Source organism: Uloborus diversus, chromosome 2 (assembly GCF_026930045.1).
Source record: "Uloborus diversus isolate 005 chromosome 2, Udiv.v.3.1, whole genome shotgun sequence".
Lineage (NCBI taxonomy): Eukaryota > Metazoa > Arthropoda > Arachnida > Araneae > Uloboridae > Uloborus > Uloborus diversus.
Window position 1 is genome coordinate 99,532,382 of NC_072732.1, and position 19,209 is coordinate 99,551,590.

Here is a 19,209-nt window from a genome sequence, read left to right on the forward strand (position 1 = left end):
TATTAAATTTTCACAAAAATTATCTAAGATAAAAAATCTTAGCTTGGCCCAAGCTGCTTATTCATTGCATTTAGGAACTCATACATCTGCCAACACATTTGTGTTATGAATTTGAACTCCAAGACTAGGAAATAAAGCTGAAATAAAGTCTTTTTAGTTTTGCAACTTGCTATCACTGCATTTTTGAAGCACTGGCACACAGTATTTTAAGTTAATTATTCTATTTGAAGTGTAATATATTTAAAAAAGGAGAATTCACACTCATCAAAATTTTGATGTCTACTAAAATACTTAATGGCACAATGCACATTACTAGGTAGTTTCTTGGTTAGGATGGGGAGATCAGTAATTAAATACTGTTCTTCTTAAATTGAAATTCAAAGGCTTTTGAAATGCCTAGAATTTTTTTTACTCTTATAGGTAGTTAAAATTATGGCCTGAAAAGTGTTGAAAAACATCCAAAGCCAAGTTTCAGCATTTGTGTGTGTGGGGGGGGGGGGGGTAAGTTAACCCTATTGTGAAGACAAGTGCGTTTTCTGGATGAAATCATATTTAATACTAAAGTCAGTGGTGATGGCGATCAAGGGGGGGGGGGGGGGGGTCATGGTACAGACTAGACTGTTTGAATTTTTGCAAGGTGTTTTAAGTGTTATTTCTCTTAATTTTTTTTGTAGGGGGGGGGGCACTCAGTACTTTTTGAGTGGTGCATCATTGGTCTTGGGTGGGGGGACACCGCGTGGAAATAGTGCCCTTTTTAAAAAAGATGCACCTTTCAAAGGCCAGCACCCTGCCCTTTTTTTTTCTAGAGTGAACACTAGTAACCGCCCAGGAGGAGAGGCAGGCTTTGGGGGAGGGGGGGGATAGGAGCTGTTTCTAGAAATAATAACTCCAATGAGTAGGGTCCTGTCTCAGTTCGTGATTGCGAAAAACATAATTTGAATTCAAAATTTCAGAATTCAAATTAATTTTAATTTTTAATTTTTTTTTTTTTTGCATCCAGTAATTGATCAAAAGCATGATTTCCCTATTGGGAAACGTTGAATTTTTTTCACATCAAGACCATGAAATAGGGAAGTATTCGATTTTCTAATTTTATTTTTATATGATAGAGTAACATACATGAACATCATCTGCGAAAAAATTTTTACGATACGACTAATACTTTTTTTTAAAATAATTTTTTAAAGTTCACGCGTGAGTGACGTCATTTGCTTGTAAGTCCTTTGACTGACGTCACTGCCGCGCTTCGAGGCGCCGGGGTTGGCTCGGACAAAGAAGTGCTTGGCGATCTTTGGGGGAAGGCGCCGGAAAACAAGAGCCTTCTAACAGCAGCGCGCATAAAAGGCTAGTGAAAATCCTTTGCTGTCTGTAGGGTTTAATGCATTTTGCGATTGTTTTTAATTTGATTTTCTTTGTCATGGCTAGTAGAATCAATTACAAGTATTGCTTCGTTCCTGGATGCGTATCTACATCTAAAAAAACTCCTCACAAGCGATTTGTTATTGTTCCGTCCCAGCAGGATCTTCGAAAGAAGTGTTTTCAAGTGTGTTTATTAATTAAAATTTGAAAATGAAAATTTGCACTTCATTTTAATTAAAAACTATGTCAAGTGAGAAATACAGTTTGAAATATATGTTCAAAACTGTTCATAAATAAATGTTTAATAAGCATATGAGATATTTTTAAAAAAATGCAAGTAAACAAAGGAATTTAAACCCTGCACAATAAACTTAAATAGAAAGTAATAGATGCATTACTATTTCCATTTTAACAACAATGCAAAAACTATTAATACTTTCTCTTTAACATTCAAACTATCTTCAAATGTTAACTATTACAAATTGATAATTTAAAAATACATTTTCAGTTTATCACCTGAAGCGTTTCTATATATACAAGACCTTTCTCACCTGCAAAAAGGTACTTATTTTATGAAATGAACACCATTTTCAAATTTATTATTTTTATCAAAAGAGCAAAAAAATATATTTTTCCTTTTTTTTGCTAAGTTGCACAAAAACTCAAGGATAATTAACATGTATTAATGGATTTAAAACAATTTTCCACAAAAAAAAAAGCAGATCAACTTTTATTGCCAACAAAGCGAAAAATTTTCATGCAAAAACTGCTCTAAAACTTAGTACTGGAATCACTTGCAGTAGGGTTGTTACAAAATGCGCGCCTCATTAAAAGCCGCCAAGTAAGAACTGGAATAGCGCTCTTACATTGTAATTTATATATTCAGATAAAAAAAACCATCGACACACAAATGGAAATGATCAATCTTGATAAGGGAAACTAATGCGAATAATATGAATTGCAAACATAGACGGATATGTACGTACAATTTTAAAGAATAACAATGGTGAAACTTTGTTGTTTCACTCCCCGTACTTCTAGGACATTAAATCTCTCGTCCTTTCGAAAAAAGTCAAACACCATGAATGACTTTACTTGAGGAAGGTTATTGGATTGACCTTTCGTGAATCCTAGCTCCATGATGGAAAAAATGCTGGTTAAAGGCTTTAAAAAGGCTGAAAAAGACAGTGCTATTCACCTCCTGGTAGGCGCAACACGGCATGGAAATGCAGCTCTGATCGGAACAGGGAAATGACGTCAGCTGCTGACGTTTTAGGCCACACCTCTTTTTTGCGCATCGCTCTTTAAAAAATTCATAAAAAATCAATCGTTGGTTTTAAAAATCCGGCCATGGTGAATTTTTGTGTTTTGTAAGCCTGTCAACATTGTGCAATAGTTAAAATTGGAATATTTGATAGGTTGATACTTCCCTATTGCCGCCCCCAAGCAAAGTGCCGCCCGGGACAGACCACGCTCTTCGCCCCACCCTAGATACGCCACTGATGGTGATATCAAAGGGAAGAGAGATGCGCCCCCCCCCCCCCCCCGAATTTTTTTTTAATTTTGAAACCTTGAAAACGCGATTGTAGATTTTTTTTTTAATTTAGTGCACCGCCAGTTTTTAAAATTAAAGCTCTGAAAACGTAATTTAAGCCAACCATCGATGAAAGGGGGAAGGGGGAGGGGGCTCAAGACCAGAACTGTTTCGTAATTGAAGCACTAAAAGCAAGATTTAAGACATTTTTCGATGATGTCGGCGAAAGAGGGGGGGGGGGGGGGGTCATTCTCCCAAAAAAATTCCGATCTGTTGAAACCACAGTTTTAGAAGATTTTTGAAAATGTTAATAGGTGGAGAGATTCGGAGTCCTCCCCTGGCAAATTTTTAAAAAATGGAAATTCAATTAACACAATCGTAGACAATTTTAAATACTGTTAGAGGAATAGAAGGCATTAGAGATCTCCCCCGAAAAATTTTCTGAATTAAAGCCTTAACAATGAAATTTTTGAGGGTCTTCGGTAATATTTGGAGAACGACAGTTTCGGAGGGAGGGAGTTTTTTTTAAATTAAAGTCCAAAAGACAAAATTTATTCGGCCTTGAATGATGATGAATGATTAATTAGAGGGGTTTCTCGGAGGTTACGTTGGGAGCACTCTCACGGTTTTTCGAAATTGCAGTCCTAAATACTTAGATGTAGGCCATCTTTAATGACGTTAGGGTAAGGGAAGAGATTTGAGAATGTTTTCCCGGGATTTTTCAAAACCTAAGTTTTAAAAACTCACTTCGAGGCCAACTTTGGGGACATAAAAAGAAGGGTTTGGAGTTCCTCACTCTTCCTTTTAGTTTGGCTACGTCCTTCCTATCTTCATTGTAAATTTCAATGATTGATAAACATATTGTGGTAATATTTTTTTTCTCCAATTTTCCTTTGGCAAACACGATTATTTGCTTAGATTTTCCATAGTAAAGTTTTCAATTTCCCGTCTGATATTTTTGTTTTCTTGCAATACAAGTGTTTGCGGCCTTAGAAAAAGGACTTTTAACATTTTGAACGGATGTGGTAATTTTCTGCGATACCTTAGGTCTCTACACCACTTCATTTTATTTTAAATATGCCACTTGCATCTCTTGATCAAGCTTTGATTTACTTACGGTTTTTACATTCAAACGTTTAGACCACTTGGTGTGAGTATTCATTATATAATACTTTGATTCTCTCTTGGTATTTAACTGTTGTTCTTTCTTTCCCTTTATCTCTCTATTTCAAATTTATTTCGACGACCCGCACATTTTTCTCCACTTGGCAATTATTTTCAGGACAATATTTTTCATCCAAAATAAAAAACATGGGAATGTTTTGGCGACCCCTATCCTATTTATTTATTTATTTATTTTTTTAACTGCAGAACCATGAAGCATGGTTTTGTATAACCAGGGCCGCCGAGAGACAAGGCGTGCAACATGTTAGTTTGGTCGCCTGTCCTCCCTCCCATTATTCAAATTTCACTCTATGCACAATACTTCAATTTGAGCCGGAGCCCATAGTTTCCGACTAGGCAGACAAACACACTCTGCAGCCTAATGAAGAGTGTACTGTAATGAATACCTTTTTCTTGCGTTAATAAAAATGTTTGAAGTGTACTTTTCCGCGGCTCTTACTTAGATACTTTTGGTAGAAGAGAATCATGGATGTTCCTAAATTCTATTTTAAGATTACATTTTCTGTTTCAATTTTACAGAAAAAATACTTTTTGTCACTATTATTTCACTTGTTCATTTATAATTACTATTTTAATTTTTTAAAACAATGAAAAGTTTTCCTTTCTTTTTTGTTAGTTGCATTGATAAAATGAAATTGTCGGCCGCACTTCTGAAAAACGGGGAGGGGGTTGCTACAGCAACAGCCCTGAAGAGTATGCGGAAAAAGTATTATTAATGCATCTATTTCTTGTTGAATAAGTTTAAATATTTTTTCTTTCCAAAATTAAAAAATTTCATCTTTAAAAAAAAAAACCTTCTGGAAAAAAAATCCCCCTCCAAAAATTTTGATGGCGCAACAAGCGCCATAATCCCCCTTGTGGGAACCCCTGCGACCCTGCTAAAATAATAATTTTTCCTAATATTTATGTTAGCCTGAGATTTAAATGGCTTAAAACAATGACCCCTTGTCCTGTTATAATACATATTTTTTTCATTCTCAGTCCAGGGTTCATACTCTATTTGGATCGAAAAATTCCATGACTTTTCCAAGACTTTTTCATGACTTCAATGAAAATTTTCATGACTTCGTTACACGAAGAGAATAGCACTATTTAATCTCAAACTTGGTATTATTTGGAAATGAGCATTAGCAAAAGGTCTATATGAATGCCACAGCCTCATTGAAGCACTTACTCGTAATGGAAAAAATGTAAGTGCACACTTAAAAAAACGAAACTATTCTTATTTATCTTCATCATATAAACTTAAGTAAAGTAAAAATGCAGTGTAGCGAATATGATGCTTAAATGTCTGATATTTTTTAAAAAAACAGGCAGAATGATATAGAATGGGACAAAGGTTGAATGAGTCAGCACTAAGTTTCAATAAATTTGCTTCAAAAGTTGCCTTTTAGTGCAACAGTGCCTTAAATCATCCAGGTAACTTGACAGTATTTTGGTTCTTTAAAGTAAAGCAACATAGTTTAGTTCTTTATGTTTCTAAACCACATCTTTTTTGAAAAACCATTTAGTAATGAATCAATCTTCTTATTCAAAAGTATATTTGTTTTGTTTACAAATTTGCATATTTTCAATTGCATATAAATTAATAGGTTCAGAAATTCCAGAACACGTTTAATTCCCGACATTGAACGTAGCAGTGGGTCGCATGGATTAGTTTTGCTTGCCGTATGTTGGGCACTACTGTTTTAGAGCATTATAATTCCTCTTTTTCTGTATTCTATCGCCTGACTTAAGATCTTTATTTTCTAAAACATTCAAAAAATTAAGATAAACTCTGATAAATTTAATAATGATGCAATCGAACTCGCATGCAACTGAATTGCTTTTTTTTTTGAGTGGGCGTGGCAAAACTATGAACGTGAAATTTTGCTGCTACAAAATATGAAACATAAGAAGTGTTGAAAATAACAGAAAATTCAAAATAAGGGATGTCCAGGCAGTAAAATCACATCGCAAAAAATGGCAAGCGGCTGCGACACAAGTGGATGCAATGAGATTTCAAAATTCAGATTTGATTTTTGAATCGTTCAATTTTCCACTTTTAATAGCTCTTATGTGTCATACTGTTAAATAATTCAAGATTTCTAATGCTCCTTTAGCTACTGTTCCTTTCTCTTTGTCCAAGACATTTTTCCATGACTTGAAATAAATTTCCATGACTTTCAATGAAAATTTCAATTTTCCATGACTTTTCCAGGTCTGAAATTCTGTTATTTTTTTTCCATGACTTTCCAGCATTTCCATGACCCGTACGAACCCTGTCAGTCTCTACATTTGATTTTGTATCCTTTATCATAATTTTTAACTTAAAATTTGCATAAATACCAATTTTTTGGTTAACATTTTAAGTGCCTAGGGGCAGGGCTGGATTTGGAAGTGTGGAGGCCCCTAATCAGGGTTCGAAAAGATCATCATATTTCCGAAAATATCCAATACTTTGATATATATCCAAATATTTTGACATGTATGTATATATCCAATATTTTCGATCAGCACTTTAATAGTAAATACATCCTAAAGTTACTGCTATTCATTTTTTTATATTATTATTATTACAATTTAAAGGGGAAAAAACGTAAAATTTGCTGACTCTTGAAAGTTAGGATATTTTGTAAAAATTTTATCATGGGGGTCTTTTTTTGTGGAGGTCTGAGGGCAGTAGCCCCACCTCCCCTCCCATAAATCTGGCCCTGCCTAGGGGCACCAGAAGATATTACTTGAAAGTGAAAAAAATTTGCATGTGTGATAGTAAAGTATGAAGGCCTTGACTAACTAAAATTGAGGTAACAGACCCAAAATAATTTGGAGGCCCTCAGAAGACTCTAAAGCGGAATGCAGTGGTTGATTTACTGATTTGGGGCCCACAGGATACATTTTGGGGTCCTCTTTGTCTATCACAGAGCTATGTAAATCATTTATGTGCATTCATGAATCCCCTTTGGGGAACCTCATAATTTTTGTCATGATGAATTCGTTACTGGCAGAATTAAAAATAATAATAATAATTTGAATTTTGACATCTTGAATTCAAATTATGTTTTTCGCAATCACGAGTGTGTGTTGTGTGTGTATGTGTTTAGGCCTGTGTGTGTCTGTGTGCAGGCATGAGTGTGTATATGTGTGTAGGAGTGTGTGTTTGTGTCTGTGTGCAAGCATGAGTGTGTGTGTGTGTAGGTGTGTGTATGCATATATGTGTCAGTGTAGGTGTGTGTGTATGTGTCAATGTCTGTGTGTATGCGTGTGTGTTTAGGTGTGTGTGTATGTGTCAATGTCTGTATGTATGCGTGTGTGTTTAGGTGTATGTGTAAAGATAGGTAAATAAGTGACCCAACCTGGAGACTTGTTTTCTCTGTAGGAGCAGCATCTTGAGGCGGCTGGCCGACGGTGGTGCTGCAGAGGGAGGCGGGGGGAAAATAAATTCAAAGGACGCCAAAACAGTCAAATGAGAACAATAAGCAATCGTGATTGCTAAAAAAAAATCTCCTTGGAGAAACTTTTTTTGCAGTTACCAAGTCATTAGTTTAAAAATACATACATTTTTTACATAGTTGTAATGTTGTGCATAATTCTTTAAATAATTTGGTGCCCCTCAGGATAATAGAGCCCCAAGCCCAGGCCCAGTCGGCCTGTGCGGCAATTAGGCCCTGAAAATAGGTTCAAAAGACAACTTTTGCACCCTGGCCGATTCATTTTCCAAGTTTTGATTTTTCCTTCCACCCTAATAGTTATGGATCAATGATTATCATTTCTGACAAATCCTGTAAAAAATTTTCAGCTAATTTTAAATGAAATTTTATTGCATTCTTAAAAAAAAAGTAACAATAATAAATAAATAAAAATTTCAAACATGTTCACAAAGTTAATATTACATATTACCTCTAATACTTTATCAGATGGTTTGATAACATTTTCATCCACAAGAAATTGAGAAAGATCAAGGCAACTTTCCCAGACTTTGAATCCTCCTAATAAAATATTGAAAACATTGAAACAATTTACTTTATCTTGTAAGAAATACATTTTAATTATTTGTTAAAAACGTAAGACTAGAAAACAAATTCAGAATGAAAACACCGTATTACCTCGTATTATCCGGCATGCCGGAAAAAAGCGAGGTTGACCAGAATGCCGGGAAAATCGAATTTTCCGGCATGTCGGATAATTCGAGGTTTATTCTGCAACAAAACAAAAGTAGATTTCCCAATTCAGTTTCCAATCAGAAAGCAAATTACTGTAAGGAAAAAAAAATAAATCCCAAAAGTAACCTCCTTTTAACAAAAATTTGTATTGCATATAATATGCACTTGTTATTTATGTAAGGTCATTATTAATTGATTTAATTATATGCCAATAAAGTAATCAATTCAGAAACAATCATTGTTACTGCAATTTGTTCATAATTTTTTTAAATAAATTATTTTAGGTTCCTTTTAGAAAGGTAAGTTTAATTTTTATTTATTGAATAGCTATGGTAAATTCATTAGCGCTGGTTTAGGGCCAGTAACTTATTGCTTAAATATTTGCTTACTTAGTTTTAATTTAATTTTCATAAAATTATTCGTTATTAAACAATAATTATCTTAGTAAAATAACAAATGACATTGTTAGTAAATATTTTTACAAAATTAAACTGTTTATTAATACTAATAGGATATGTATAGAACTTGTATTCATATTTAAGATGAACATATATTTTTATAGTATTTTTTTCCTAACCTCGATTTTTCTGGCATGTCAGAAAAAACCAGGCAAGTGTTATTAAAAATCTGCTGACCCCCGAATTTTGCAGCATGCCGGATAATGCGGGGTAATAGGGTACATGGGCGTCGCGGCCGGGGGGGGGTCCAAGGGGTCTGGACCCCCCCCCAATATTTGAAGACCAGAACCCACAATATTTGAAAATCGGACCCCTCGATAATTGTCAGGATGAAATTCATTATTTTTGCTTTGAAGACTTTAAACAGTTGCATATTACATAATTTACCATATTTAATTCATATCAAATAAAACGAAATGAACATTGAAAATAAAAATGAACTAAAAAAGCAAAATAATTGATGTGTATAGTGAACGGAAAGTCGGAAAGTGAACTTCAATGACAAACCATTGCTCTGCTCTCTGTACACACTAGCTTCAGTGGAGGATGCTAGAAAGGGCCCCCAGCTTGAAAGTCATTCCAGCGCATTTGTTACTATTTAGGGGGAAACGGGACAACTTGTGAGATACTGAAACTAGATGGACAACCCCCCCCCCCTTTTTTACGACTCTCGTGCTAATAAGGGGGATCCTTTCTTTCTCATCTCGTTTCTCGGTGCTTCCAGGTTTCTGTTTCAAGTTCTGCAGTGTTTGTTACTCCAATTCAATTTATAGCGACCTCAATGTTACCCAAACAAAATGAGACACCAGACCTCTTTGGCGGTTTTTTGCAGATGGCAACAACACCCTGTCCAAAGGATGCACAAAAATTTAGAAGACCACTTAGCTGGTCAAAGGTTAAGTTTGGGGTAGAAAGGGAAAGGACGTATCATGTGTTTGACATTATTCAACAGGCGGCTTCAAAGTACCTTACCGAAGCGCGGATTCTCAAATGTGTTTGCTGCATCTCAAATTGGACCAAAAAAGCGTTACTTTACAAAAAAAAAAGAGAGGAGGAGTCTAAAAATTAACGTGCAATTTCAAAAGCAAATCGTAAGCCAGCATAATGATGGATATTGTGATGTCACTTCCGATAGACCAACGAAAAAAGAAGCACAAGATGACCAGAAAAAAAAAGACATAAATAAAAGGAGCTTTCCTATTGGGAAACGTTCCGACAAAAATAAAGATAATTTCATGTGGTCTTTTGGTCTCCTTGAGAGTAGGTGACCTGAAGAGCGCTCCTATTTTGGTAAAAATACTTTTTCAACATATTCAATTACGGCTATGAAGAGGTGACTTGAAACGGGAAAATGTAGCAAACCTTCTACATCAAATGAACCTGAGCAATTTTTAACTACTAAATCATCATCAACATCCACGAAACCATCTTCAAAAAGTCAAAAAACTGTGATAGGTAAGTACCATTCTGTTTAGTGTAATACATGCATGGGCTCCCCGATTTTATACTATTTAGATGGGGTTACTTCTCGATTTTTCCAAATGAAATTCCTAATTACCCACATCACTACATCTAATGAGAATATCTTTTTAATGCAATATTTCACAAAAAAATACTCGAAATTTGAAAAATCGTCAGACAAAATTTTCTGGGAAAGAAAAGTTTATGAAAGTTCACAGTGACCTCCTTCGAGTAGCCCCTGAATGCCTGCTAATCAGGTATGCTTTACAGTCAATATTTTGACATTATGAGTCCTATCGGAGCTAATGCCTTCAACTTTCTCTCTCTCTCTCTCTTTTCCTTTTTATTTTTATTTTGAAATGTTTCATCTTTAATAAATTTTAATGGAAAAAATACTACTCATTTTAGTTATTAAAGCTTAAGAGAAAATTATCCATTAATAATCCTGCTTTACTGAACAAATTTTATTGAAATAACCATTTTAAAACTTATTGTCACGTGTCAGAAAAAAGCAGTTAATTTCTCTATCTCTTTCCATCGTTCGCTGATCAGAATTCAATTATACACCAAATGCTGTTTGTTCTCTGTGTACGCCAGTACTTTCAATCTGTGGGGTGTGCCTCTCAAGGCAGGCCTGTCACTTAAAGAGGATCAGGAGGGGCACTTTACCTGCTGACTTTGAGAAATCAGAAATTAATGTATTTACATGAGCATGGTTTTTGCTGTTTTTTGGCTTCACATGCATTGAATGTATGGAGGATTCAACAAAAAAGCAATAGTTTGGTGCATTTGTTACAAAAAACCTGAAAAAAATAAGAAAATACTTTAAAAGGTTGCATTATTAAAATATGATATTATGAGAGCTTAATTATTTGTGTCTTATTTTATTTTTGTAGTTGTGTTTTTCGTAGGTTCGTGAATGTCATAACGGTGAATTATATACTTTAATTTTTAATTAAAAAACATCAAATTAAACTCCTTCGAATCCAACTTGTGCCAAGAACTTAGAGCTGCAGGGTTTATAACTATGTAATATAAAAATTTAATAATACAGTTGCCCCGGCTTATGGGAGTAACATTTTGTTCTAAACAGCTTTGATTCCATAAAGCGGCTGATTCAATAAAGCTGGATTTTCTTTTTGATGATTTCATTCATTAAGAATGGTTAATTCAATTGTCTACTGTTTCAAAATGTTGAAAACTTGGTGCGGCTACTCTTGGTGTGCCGCCCTTCGTCGTATAAAGCTGAAAGAAGCTTCAGTGCGCTGAGAAAGCTGAAATTGTATCTAAGGTCGAACTATGACACAAAAGCGGTTGAATCAATGTTGCTTTATGTTACGTTCACAAAAACATCTTGGACGAAATTGATCACAAACAAATAGCACGAATATTCGTATCCCATGTTCAGTCTAGAAAAAATGTATTTGTTGGTATTTAATTTTTTTTTCTTACTGTGTAATTATGTAAATCAAGATGTACTCGTTTAAAAGTATTGTATTAAATGTAAACCCATTTCTATTTGATGTCAAGTTTTTGTCTTATATATATATATATATATATATATATATATATATATATATATATATATATATATAATGCACGAATTTTTCTTAATGCAACTTGAAAATGACAGAGTCAGAATGGTCCCCCCCAATAAATTTCAGCTGATGACGCCAATGATAGGGTAAGTAAAAATGAAACACGTTAAGTCCCTCTAATAAGAAAGAGAGAAAATGTGATGCTCTTCAGAGTACCAAAACTATTCATTGTGGTACATTTCTTTGGTAAGGGAAGGATGCATTTTCTCTTTTCCTGCTATAGAAAATACATGGGTTAACAGTAGTGATGTTCCTATCAAATTTTCTGAGGGTACACTCCCAGTAATCCATTATGAACAATATGTGTATGGGATCATCTACATAATATGTCTAAAAAATGTTTGAGAATATAAAGGGGTATATGGAGTATACACTATGGGAACACCCTTGGTTAACAGTAACTTCACTATTGTCTTCCAGCAATCAAGGGAGGTCAGTTTTTTTCCCTTAGATAAATTCATTTGTTCCTATGCTTATTAAACCATGTGCATTTCTTCATGCAATATACCAACAGACCGCTTATACAACCCAGAGACTGCAGTTTTGTCCTTATTATGGACTTATCAGTCTGGAATAGACAATAATCGGTTAGAAGTCATTTCTCATTATTTTTTCATAAAAATATTGCAGGGGTCTGTCCATGATTTTTCACAGGGTCCGTTTTTTGTGAAAAATCAAATAATTTTGTGAAAAATGAATTAATTTTGTGAAAAATCAAAAAATTTCGCAAAAAAAAAAGAAAAAAAAAATTGTTTTGTTAAAACGAAATTTTAGAATTTAGAGATGACACAAACTGCATCAATTAAACTTAAAGTTGAGTGTTTTCCTCTTCTATGACGAGAAAATCATTCTGGATTTTTTTTGATATTTGGCGGGGGGGGGGGGGGGGGGGGGGGATCGCTCTTTCAAGTATCAATATTTATCTACCATTCTGCATTACGTTAAATTATACTAGATATATTTCTGTACAATATTTAAAATAATTGTCACAAAAATATAAATAAATAAAACAAAATTCAGAATAGGGTTCAGCATTCAACTTTTTGACCCAAGACACTCTTAAAAAGCACAGATATTTCGTTTAAAACTTATAAATTCCGTGATTTTAACAAAAATAAAAAGATATTTCAATTGTTTACCTCTTAACAAAGCGTAATAATCATCAAAAATTCGAAAAATCGGATTAGCACAGCAGATGCAAAGAGATTGCAATTCTCAAAGTGAAGGCATTAAAAGTATAAAAACGGCTTGTAAAAGAAATATTTTTGATAAAATTATTTTAAAATTGCATTTTAGAGTCCTATGATAACATATCATTAATATCTGTGGACACAGTTGACCCCCCCTCCCAAAAAAAAAAAAATAATAATAATAATAAAATAAAGTAATCCATCTATTCAGCATTTTAACTTTTGACTCATAACAGAAAATGGAATTTTGCTTTAAAAACTTGAAATGAGAGTTCTAACAAAAATAAAGAGACTTTTCATTTATTTGAATCTTAATAAAGCGAAGTTAGCTTGAAAAAAGAACAAAATATGATTCTCATATCGGATGTTAAAAGATTGCATTTTTCAAAATGTAGACAGCTAAAGAAAAAAAAACGGTAATTAAAAGAGTTTATTTAAAGTTAATCATTCTTGTTAGCATCAAAAAATCAAAACCCATATAATTTTCTCCCAAAATAACAATTAAACATCGCACCATAAAAACGCAAATATTGACAAGCCGACAAAATGATGAGAATATTTTCTAATCAAGTCATTATTAAAGGTTCAACGCCAGATGCTAAGTGGTGATAGTTTTGAAGTTGGTAACCCTATCTGAAGCGATCATATTTTTTCCTCACCCTTACTATCCCTTTGCAGTTCTAAGTTCATTTCGCAGATATATATTATTATTGTTTATTAAATCATGAGTGGAGAAAAGTGCTTACCAATGCCTTTTCAGAAAAGTTTACAACAACACCGCTACTAATTAGCTGTAATAAAACAAACAACCATTATATTTATTTGGCAGTAGCAATTATTTATCGCTTGCAGGAGCATCGCAAGAGTGCCGATTTTTTCTTTTTTTTTTTTTTTTTCTCAAAATTAGCCGGTTTTATATAAGCTGATCAATCTAATTTGACTTAAAAAAAGGTTCCAAAAATTATCGGTTTATACACAGAAATATGCGTTATATTTCTTTCAGATTTGCTCTTTCAATAAAGAATTTGTGACAGATCCGATCTTGTTTATCAGAATTTTGTGAAGGGTCCGTTTTGTTTGATCGGGATTTTGTGAAAGGTCCGTTTTGTTTGATCGGGATTTTGTGAAAGGTCCGTTTTGGTTGATCAGATTTTTGTGAAGGGTCCGTTAACGGACCCAAATATCCTCTGGCCAGACCCCTGTATTGTTACTGTATTTTCCTGTGTATAATCCGTGAATTATCTACTAAAAAATTGTAAAATTAATGAGGTGAGGATTATACGCTGCTATGGATCATCAGTGCTTTTTTTTCTCAATGATAGACCTCAAGATTCAGAAAATTTTCAAGTGGCCAATGGCCACTGGACTCAAAAAACTTGGTGGCCACCAGTTTTACCGGGCTTCGAAAACAGCGCTCTAGTACAAGAATGGGGGGGGGGGGGGGGATTTCAATTTGCATTTTTGAATCAAATATTATGAAAGTGGTGCTAAAAGAATTCAAACAAGAAATATAAATTATATTAATCATAGAAATATAAGAAGCATTGGGTGAAGGTTGGGAGCTCCTGAAGCAAATGATTCATTCCATCCATTTAAAGTTTCATAAGAAAAAAAAAATCATTAAACCGAAAATAAAGTAGTGTACACAGTACCATGGTCCCACAGTGAAAAAAAAAAAGGAATTTCCCACTAAAAACAACAACAAATTCCTTTAAAATCCTTTTGTAAATCATTGCAAACACCATGGCAGTAAGAATCAACATGCACTTTTCAGGTAACTATTTTAATGAAAAAAATTAAATGCAAGAAAATTAGCCCGAAGGGAATAGAAAAAATATTAGATAAACATATGATTTGAATTTTTTCAAATAATTAAGTTTTTTTTTTTTTTTTTTTGGCATAAAAATAATTAACTACAAACCTCCTCCAGTAATATACAAATTGGCATTTACCAAGAATATATTTCCAAAAAAAAAACATTCTTTTTGCATTATTTGAACTAAGAGTATGACCAAACATGGCGACTACGTTCCATATGCAGCGTCTCCATGTTAGGATGACTATGAAGGGAAAACGATCAAAGGCTTATTTGGCTTATATTTTAATCTGATGCGAATGAAGATTAAAAAATTACAACAATTATTCGAATAAATAGAAACTAGCCCCCGTTGTTTAAACGAATTTCAATGGAACATATTCCTAATTGATCGCGAGTATTAGCGTCCACATCACAGCAGAAATATAAGATATAGTTTATAGAAATATTTTTTTTTTCTTTCTACAGGGTGGCCACAGGAATGGCGAAAAAAAAGTTCCCTGACTTTTCCCTGATTAGCATTACCATGGTAAATGGTTTTCTTCCTTTACCCTACCTGAAAACCATTGCATATTAAATAAAATGCAGTGTTTAAAACGTTTTAAGCTGTTAATTAAAAATATATTTTGAAAATAAGCTTTTTTTTTAGTAAACATAGTATATTAAAATATCTACAAAGGAATATTATAGGAAATCTAAAACAAATTCTCTTTACTTCCAGTAACCTGTTAACATAAGAATTCTGAGAAATTATTAAAACCACTCTTAAAGACATATCTATTCAGTTGTTGCAGAAGATTTTTTTTTTTTTTTTGACTAATAATGAAATTATTTGAAATTGACTTGTGTACATGTAAATATTTTTACTATTTTTTAATAGTTAAAATGCTGTATTCCTTCATTAAAACCTAAGTTCTTCATTAGAGAATAGCTCAATATGACTGGTTGTTTAAAAAGGTTCCAATTTGTTTTATAATAATTTTGTTCCAATTTGTTTTATAATTATGATAAAACTAAAAAAGTTTATTTGGAAATAATTTTGAACTGGATTTTCAAGCAGCATAATTGTTGCTGCGAGAATAACAAGTAATTGTGAAAGTATAGAAGTAATGCAGTTTTACTTACATAAATAATGGACATATTTATGTAATTATACAAATTGGATTATAAAACAAATTGGAACAAAATTATTATAAAACAAATTGGAACCTTTTTAAACAACCAGTCATATTGAGCTATTCTCTAATGAAGAACTTAGGCTTTAATGAAGGAATACAGCATTTTAACTATTAAAAAATAGTAAAAATATTTACATGTACACAAGTCAATTTCAAATAATTTCATTATTAGTCAAAAAAAAAAAAAAATCTTCTGCAACAACATTGAAATGCAAAAAAAAAAATAATTAATTTCAAATTTTATAGTGTATAACTTGGTTTTAAAATAAAAGAATTTTAAAGTCTGAAAAAAAAACAAAAAAAACCTTTTGGATAATCTAAAGCGACAGCAAATAATAAAATGGCAAAAAACAAAGTTGATTTTCATTTGACATTCAATTTTAGCAATTAAATCGAAACATCCAAGTAAAATACCTTTAGAGCTCTTAGCAGTATCAATTTTTTAAAAAAAAAAAGAAAAAGATTTTTTCTTAAAATTGTGATTACAGTATGCTAGCTACTTCAAGACAATGAGTAAAGGAAATGGAGCTAAGTCTAATGGCGGCTTCCTCTTTGCCTGTAGGGTTGTTTATTTTATGTAGCATGGAACGCCTGGCAGAAAAATTCAAACTACGTAAAATAAACAACTTTACAGACACAGAAGCTTAGGAAGTTTATCCTGTGGATAATAACTTGAGATTCAATACTTTGACCTTAAGGAAAAAAATTGCACAAACATGAGTCAATGTATAATAGCACCTCAATAATTTTACTTTTTTTTAAACAAATAATTGGTGGAAAATGCATAGGAAATAAATGTATTTAATTTTGCAAAGCAAAAAAAATTTTTTTGTCTTCATTTGATCAATTTTCCCTGAATTTTTATTATTTTTTCGAAATTCCCTGATATTTCCCTGATTAATAAAGTTCCCTGACTTTTCCCTGATCTCCCTGATCTGTCGCCACCCTGTTCTATTTTTAATGATGTATAGGATTTTTAATGAAATACAGGATTTATGGGACAACATGGAACACTGATTATGGCAAAGGAATGATAAAACGGGGTGCGGGAGGGGGGGGGGGGGCTTTGTGCGGTCAAAAACAAGTTGCCTTTTCAAGTTTTAAATTAATTAATTTGTCTTCCTATTTTGACGGTTTTCAGAATAAAGGCTGTTTGAGTTATTTTTGAATTAAATAGGATCGGAACGACCTTCGAGGTTTTATGTAAAAAAACATATAATATGGTGTTTTTTTTTTAAATTTGCATAATATTTTCATACTTTCAGAACACGATTTAAAGCAAAACATAAAACTGTTTGGAAAAAGAATTTGAAAAAAGTAATACAGGGTTCATACACTTTTGGTTAAAAAAAAATTCCCTGACTTTTCCAGGTTATTTTTTAGAAAATTCCAGGTTACTTGCTTCATTCAAAATTAAGTTTAAGTAACAATGTTTTCAAAATAGTCAAAATTGTTCAAAGTAGCAATGCGTAAGAACTCAAACTTTTCCACTTGTAAAATAGAAAAAAAAAAACTTAGATTTTTTTAAAAAAATTTCTGTCACAATTAAAGTTTTTTTTAAACATTTTGCTCAAAATTGTTTTCATTTGTTTACTATTTGTTAAAAACAAAGTACTTTCAACATATATTAGCATTTCTTTGCTGCCACATGTCATGAATATTAGCGTTTTGCTGTAATCGGTAGCTATCTTTCTCCGCTTTTGGTTTACGATTCTTTTTTTTATTTTCTTATTAGAATGTAACACAAAACGTATTGAGCAAAGTACAAAGCTATTTTTCAGTATAAATATGATTAACTTGTTGCATCGATGGGTATACCACATAATGCATTCTAACAAAAGTCAACATCCGTCGATCATAGGCCAATGCCAATAATCAGTTTTTTTTTTCTTTTGCATATAAAGGATGCTTGCATTAAAATTAAAAATTTTCTTTTTTGCACATTTACTTTCAATAGACGTTGTTTTCAATAGACACTGAGATAAACAACTAATTATGTTTTTGTTGAATTTTTGTCTACTTCCATCTCGCAAACGACCAAATATGTCGACTAAGTAAAAAATTTAAGATAATGAGTAGATTTTTGAATTTGTAGCATAAAAGTAGTTATAAATAATAATTAATCCTTAAAAACTATAATTAAGACAAAATAGTCAGTTTTTAGCACATAAGCGTCTAAATCAATTAGAATTTAAAAAAATGTTCTGGAGATAAAATTTTGATTTTTTCCAGCAAATAATTACGAATTATCCAGAAAAAAAGGGCACATTTTGCGTTGTTATCAGTAGTTTGCATTGCAATAAACATCCAATGCCATTTTCGGAAATTTAGGCACTTAAAAAGTCTTGTGTACTGCATCTTGGGAATGACCAAATATGGCGACTACGACAAAAATTAAGAAATAATTTTTTGAATTTGTAGCATGAAAGCAATTTAAAAATAATAAATCTTCGTGAAACTACAGTTCAGTTGAAAAGTTTTTAGCACATTTGTGTAAAAAGCAATGAGGATAAGACTAAGTTTTAAGGACAAAATTTGTTCATTTCTCAAGAAAATTACATATTTAAAATAAAATTAAATTAAAAAGTTGTAGCGTATTTTGCGTTGTTTTCATTAGTTTGCTGTTAAAGAAAACATCCAATTCTGCTTTGCTTTTGGAAACTTAGGCATTTAAGCATCGTGTCTATTTCCATCTTATGAGTGACCAAAAATGGCGACTATGTTTCATTCGTAGCTGAAAAGACTTTTCGATTAAAAAACGATTTTCCCAAGTGACTCTACCATCCGCAGGCTTGTGCTTTAGATGCAGGAAAATGTGCTTCTCCAGTTAAATTTGTGCATAATTCCTGTTCACCCTAGGATTTGTTTTCTTTGGAGCTATTGAGGGGCAAAAATAGTGTCCGCTGAAGTTTTTTTTTTTTGGTCGCTTTTTAAATTTTATTGCCAGCATCATTTTGCCTCAAAATGTTTACTTTTTTTTTCAGGAAACGTCGATAAAAACGAAGATTAGAACTCAACGTACGAAATTCCCTGGGGAAAAATTGGAAAAAAATTTTTTGGGGGCAAAATTTGAAATTTCCCAGACATTTTAAACTATGTCATTTTCCCTGACAATTCCAGGTTTTCCCGGAGCGAACGAACCCTGTTTAATAACCGTATTTTCCTGCGTATTATCCGCGGCCGGCCTATAATCTGCAAGTTCTAAAATGGACTTGAAGAAAAAAAAAGCTTCGTATAATCCGAGGCCGTTTATAATACAATGTAAAAATAAAAAAGTTTGAATTTAAT

At 32.7% G+C, this 19,209-nt stretch overlaps 1 protein-coding gene across 3 annotated transcripts in view; it reads right to left on the reverse strand.

Annotated features, from left to right (window-relative positions):
- LOC129217194 (histidine protein methyltransferase 1 homolog) overlaps positions 1 to 19,209 on the reverse strand; it is a 70,648-nt gene that overhangs the window by 35,584 nt on the left and 15,855 nt on the right. For all 3 annotated transcript variants that reach the window (XM_054851458.1, XM_054851457.1, XM_054851459.1), the window contains exon 3: positions 7,958 to 8,046. In XM_054851458.1, the coding sequence (XP_054707433.1) occupies positions 7,958 to 8,046 (89 nt within the window). The remainder of the gene's footprint in view (positions 1 to 7,957; positions 8,047 to 19,209) is intronic.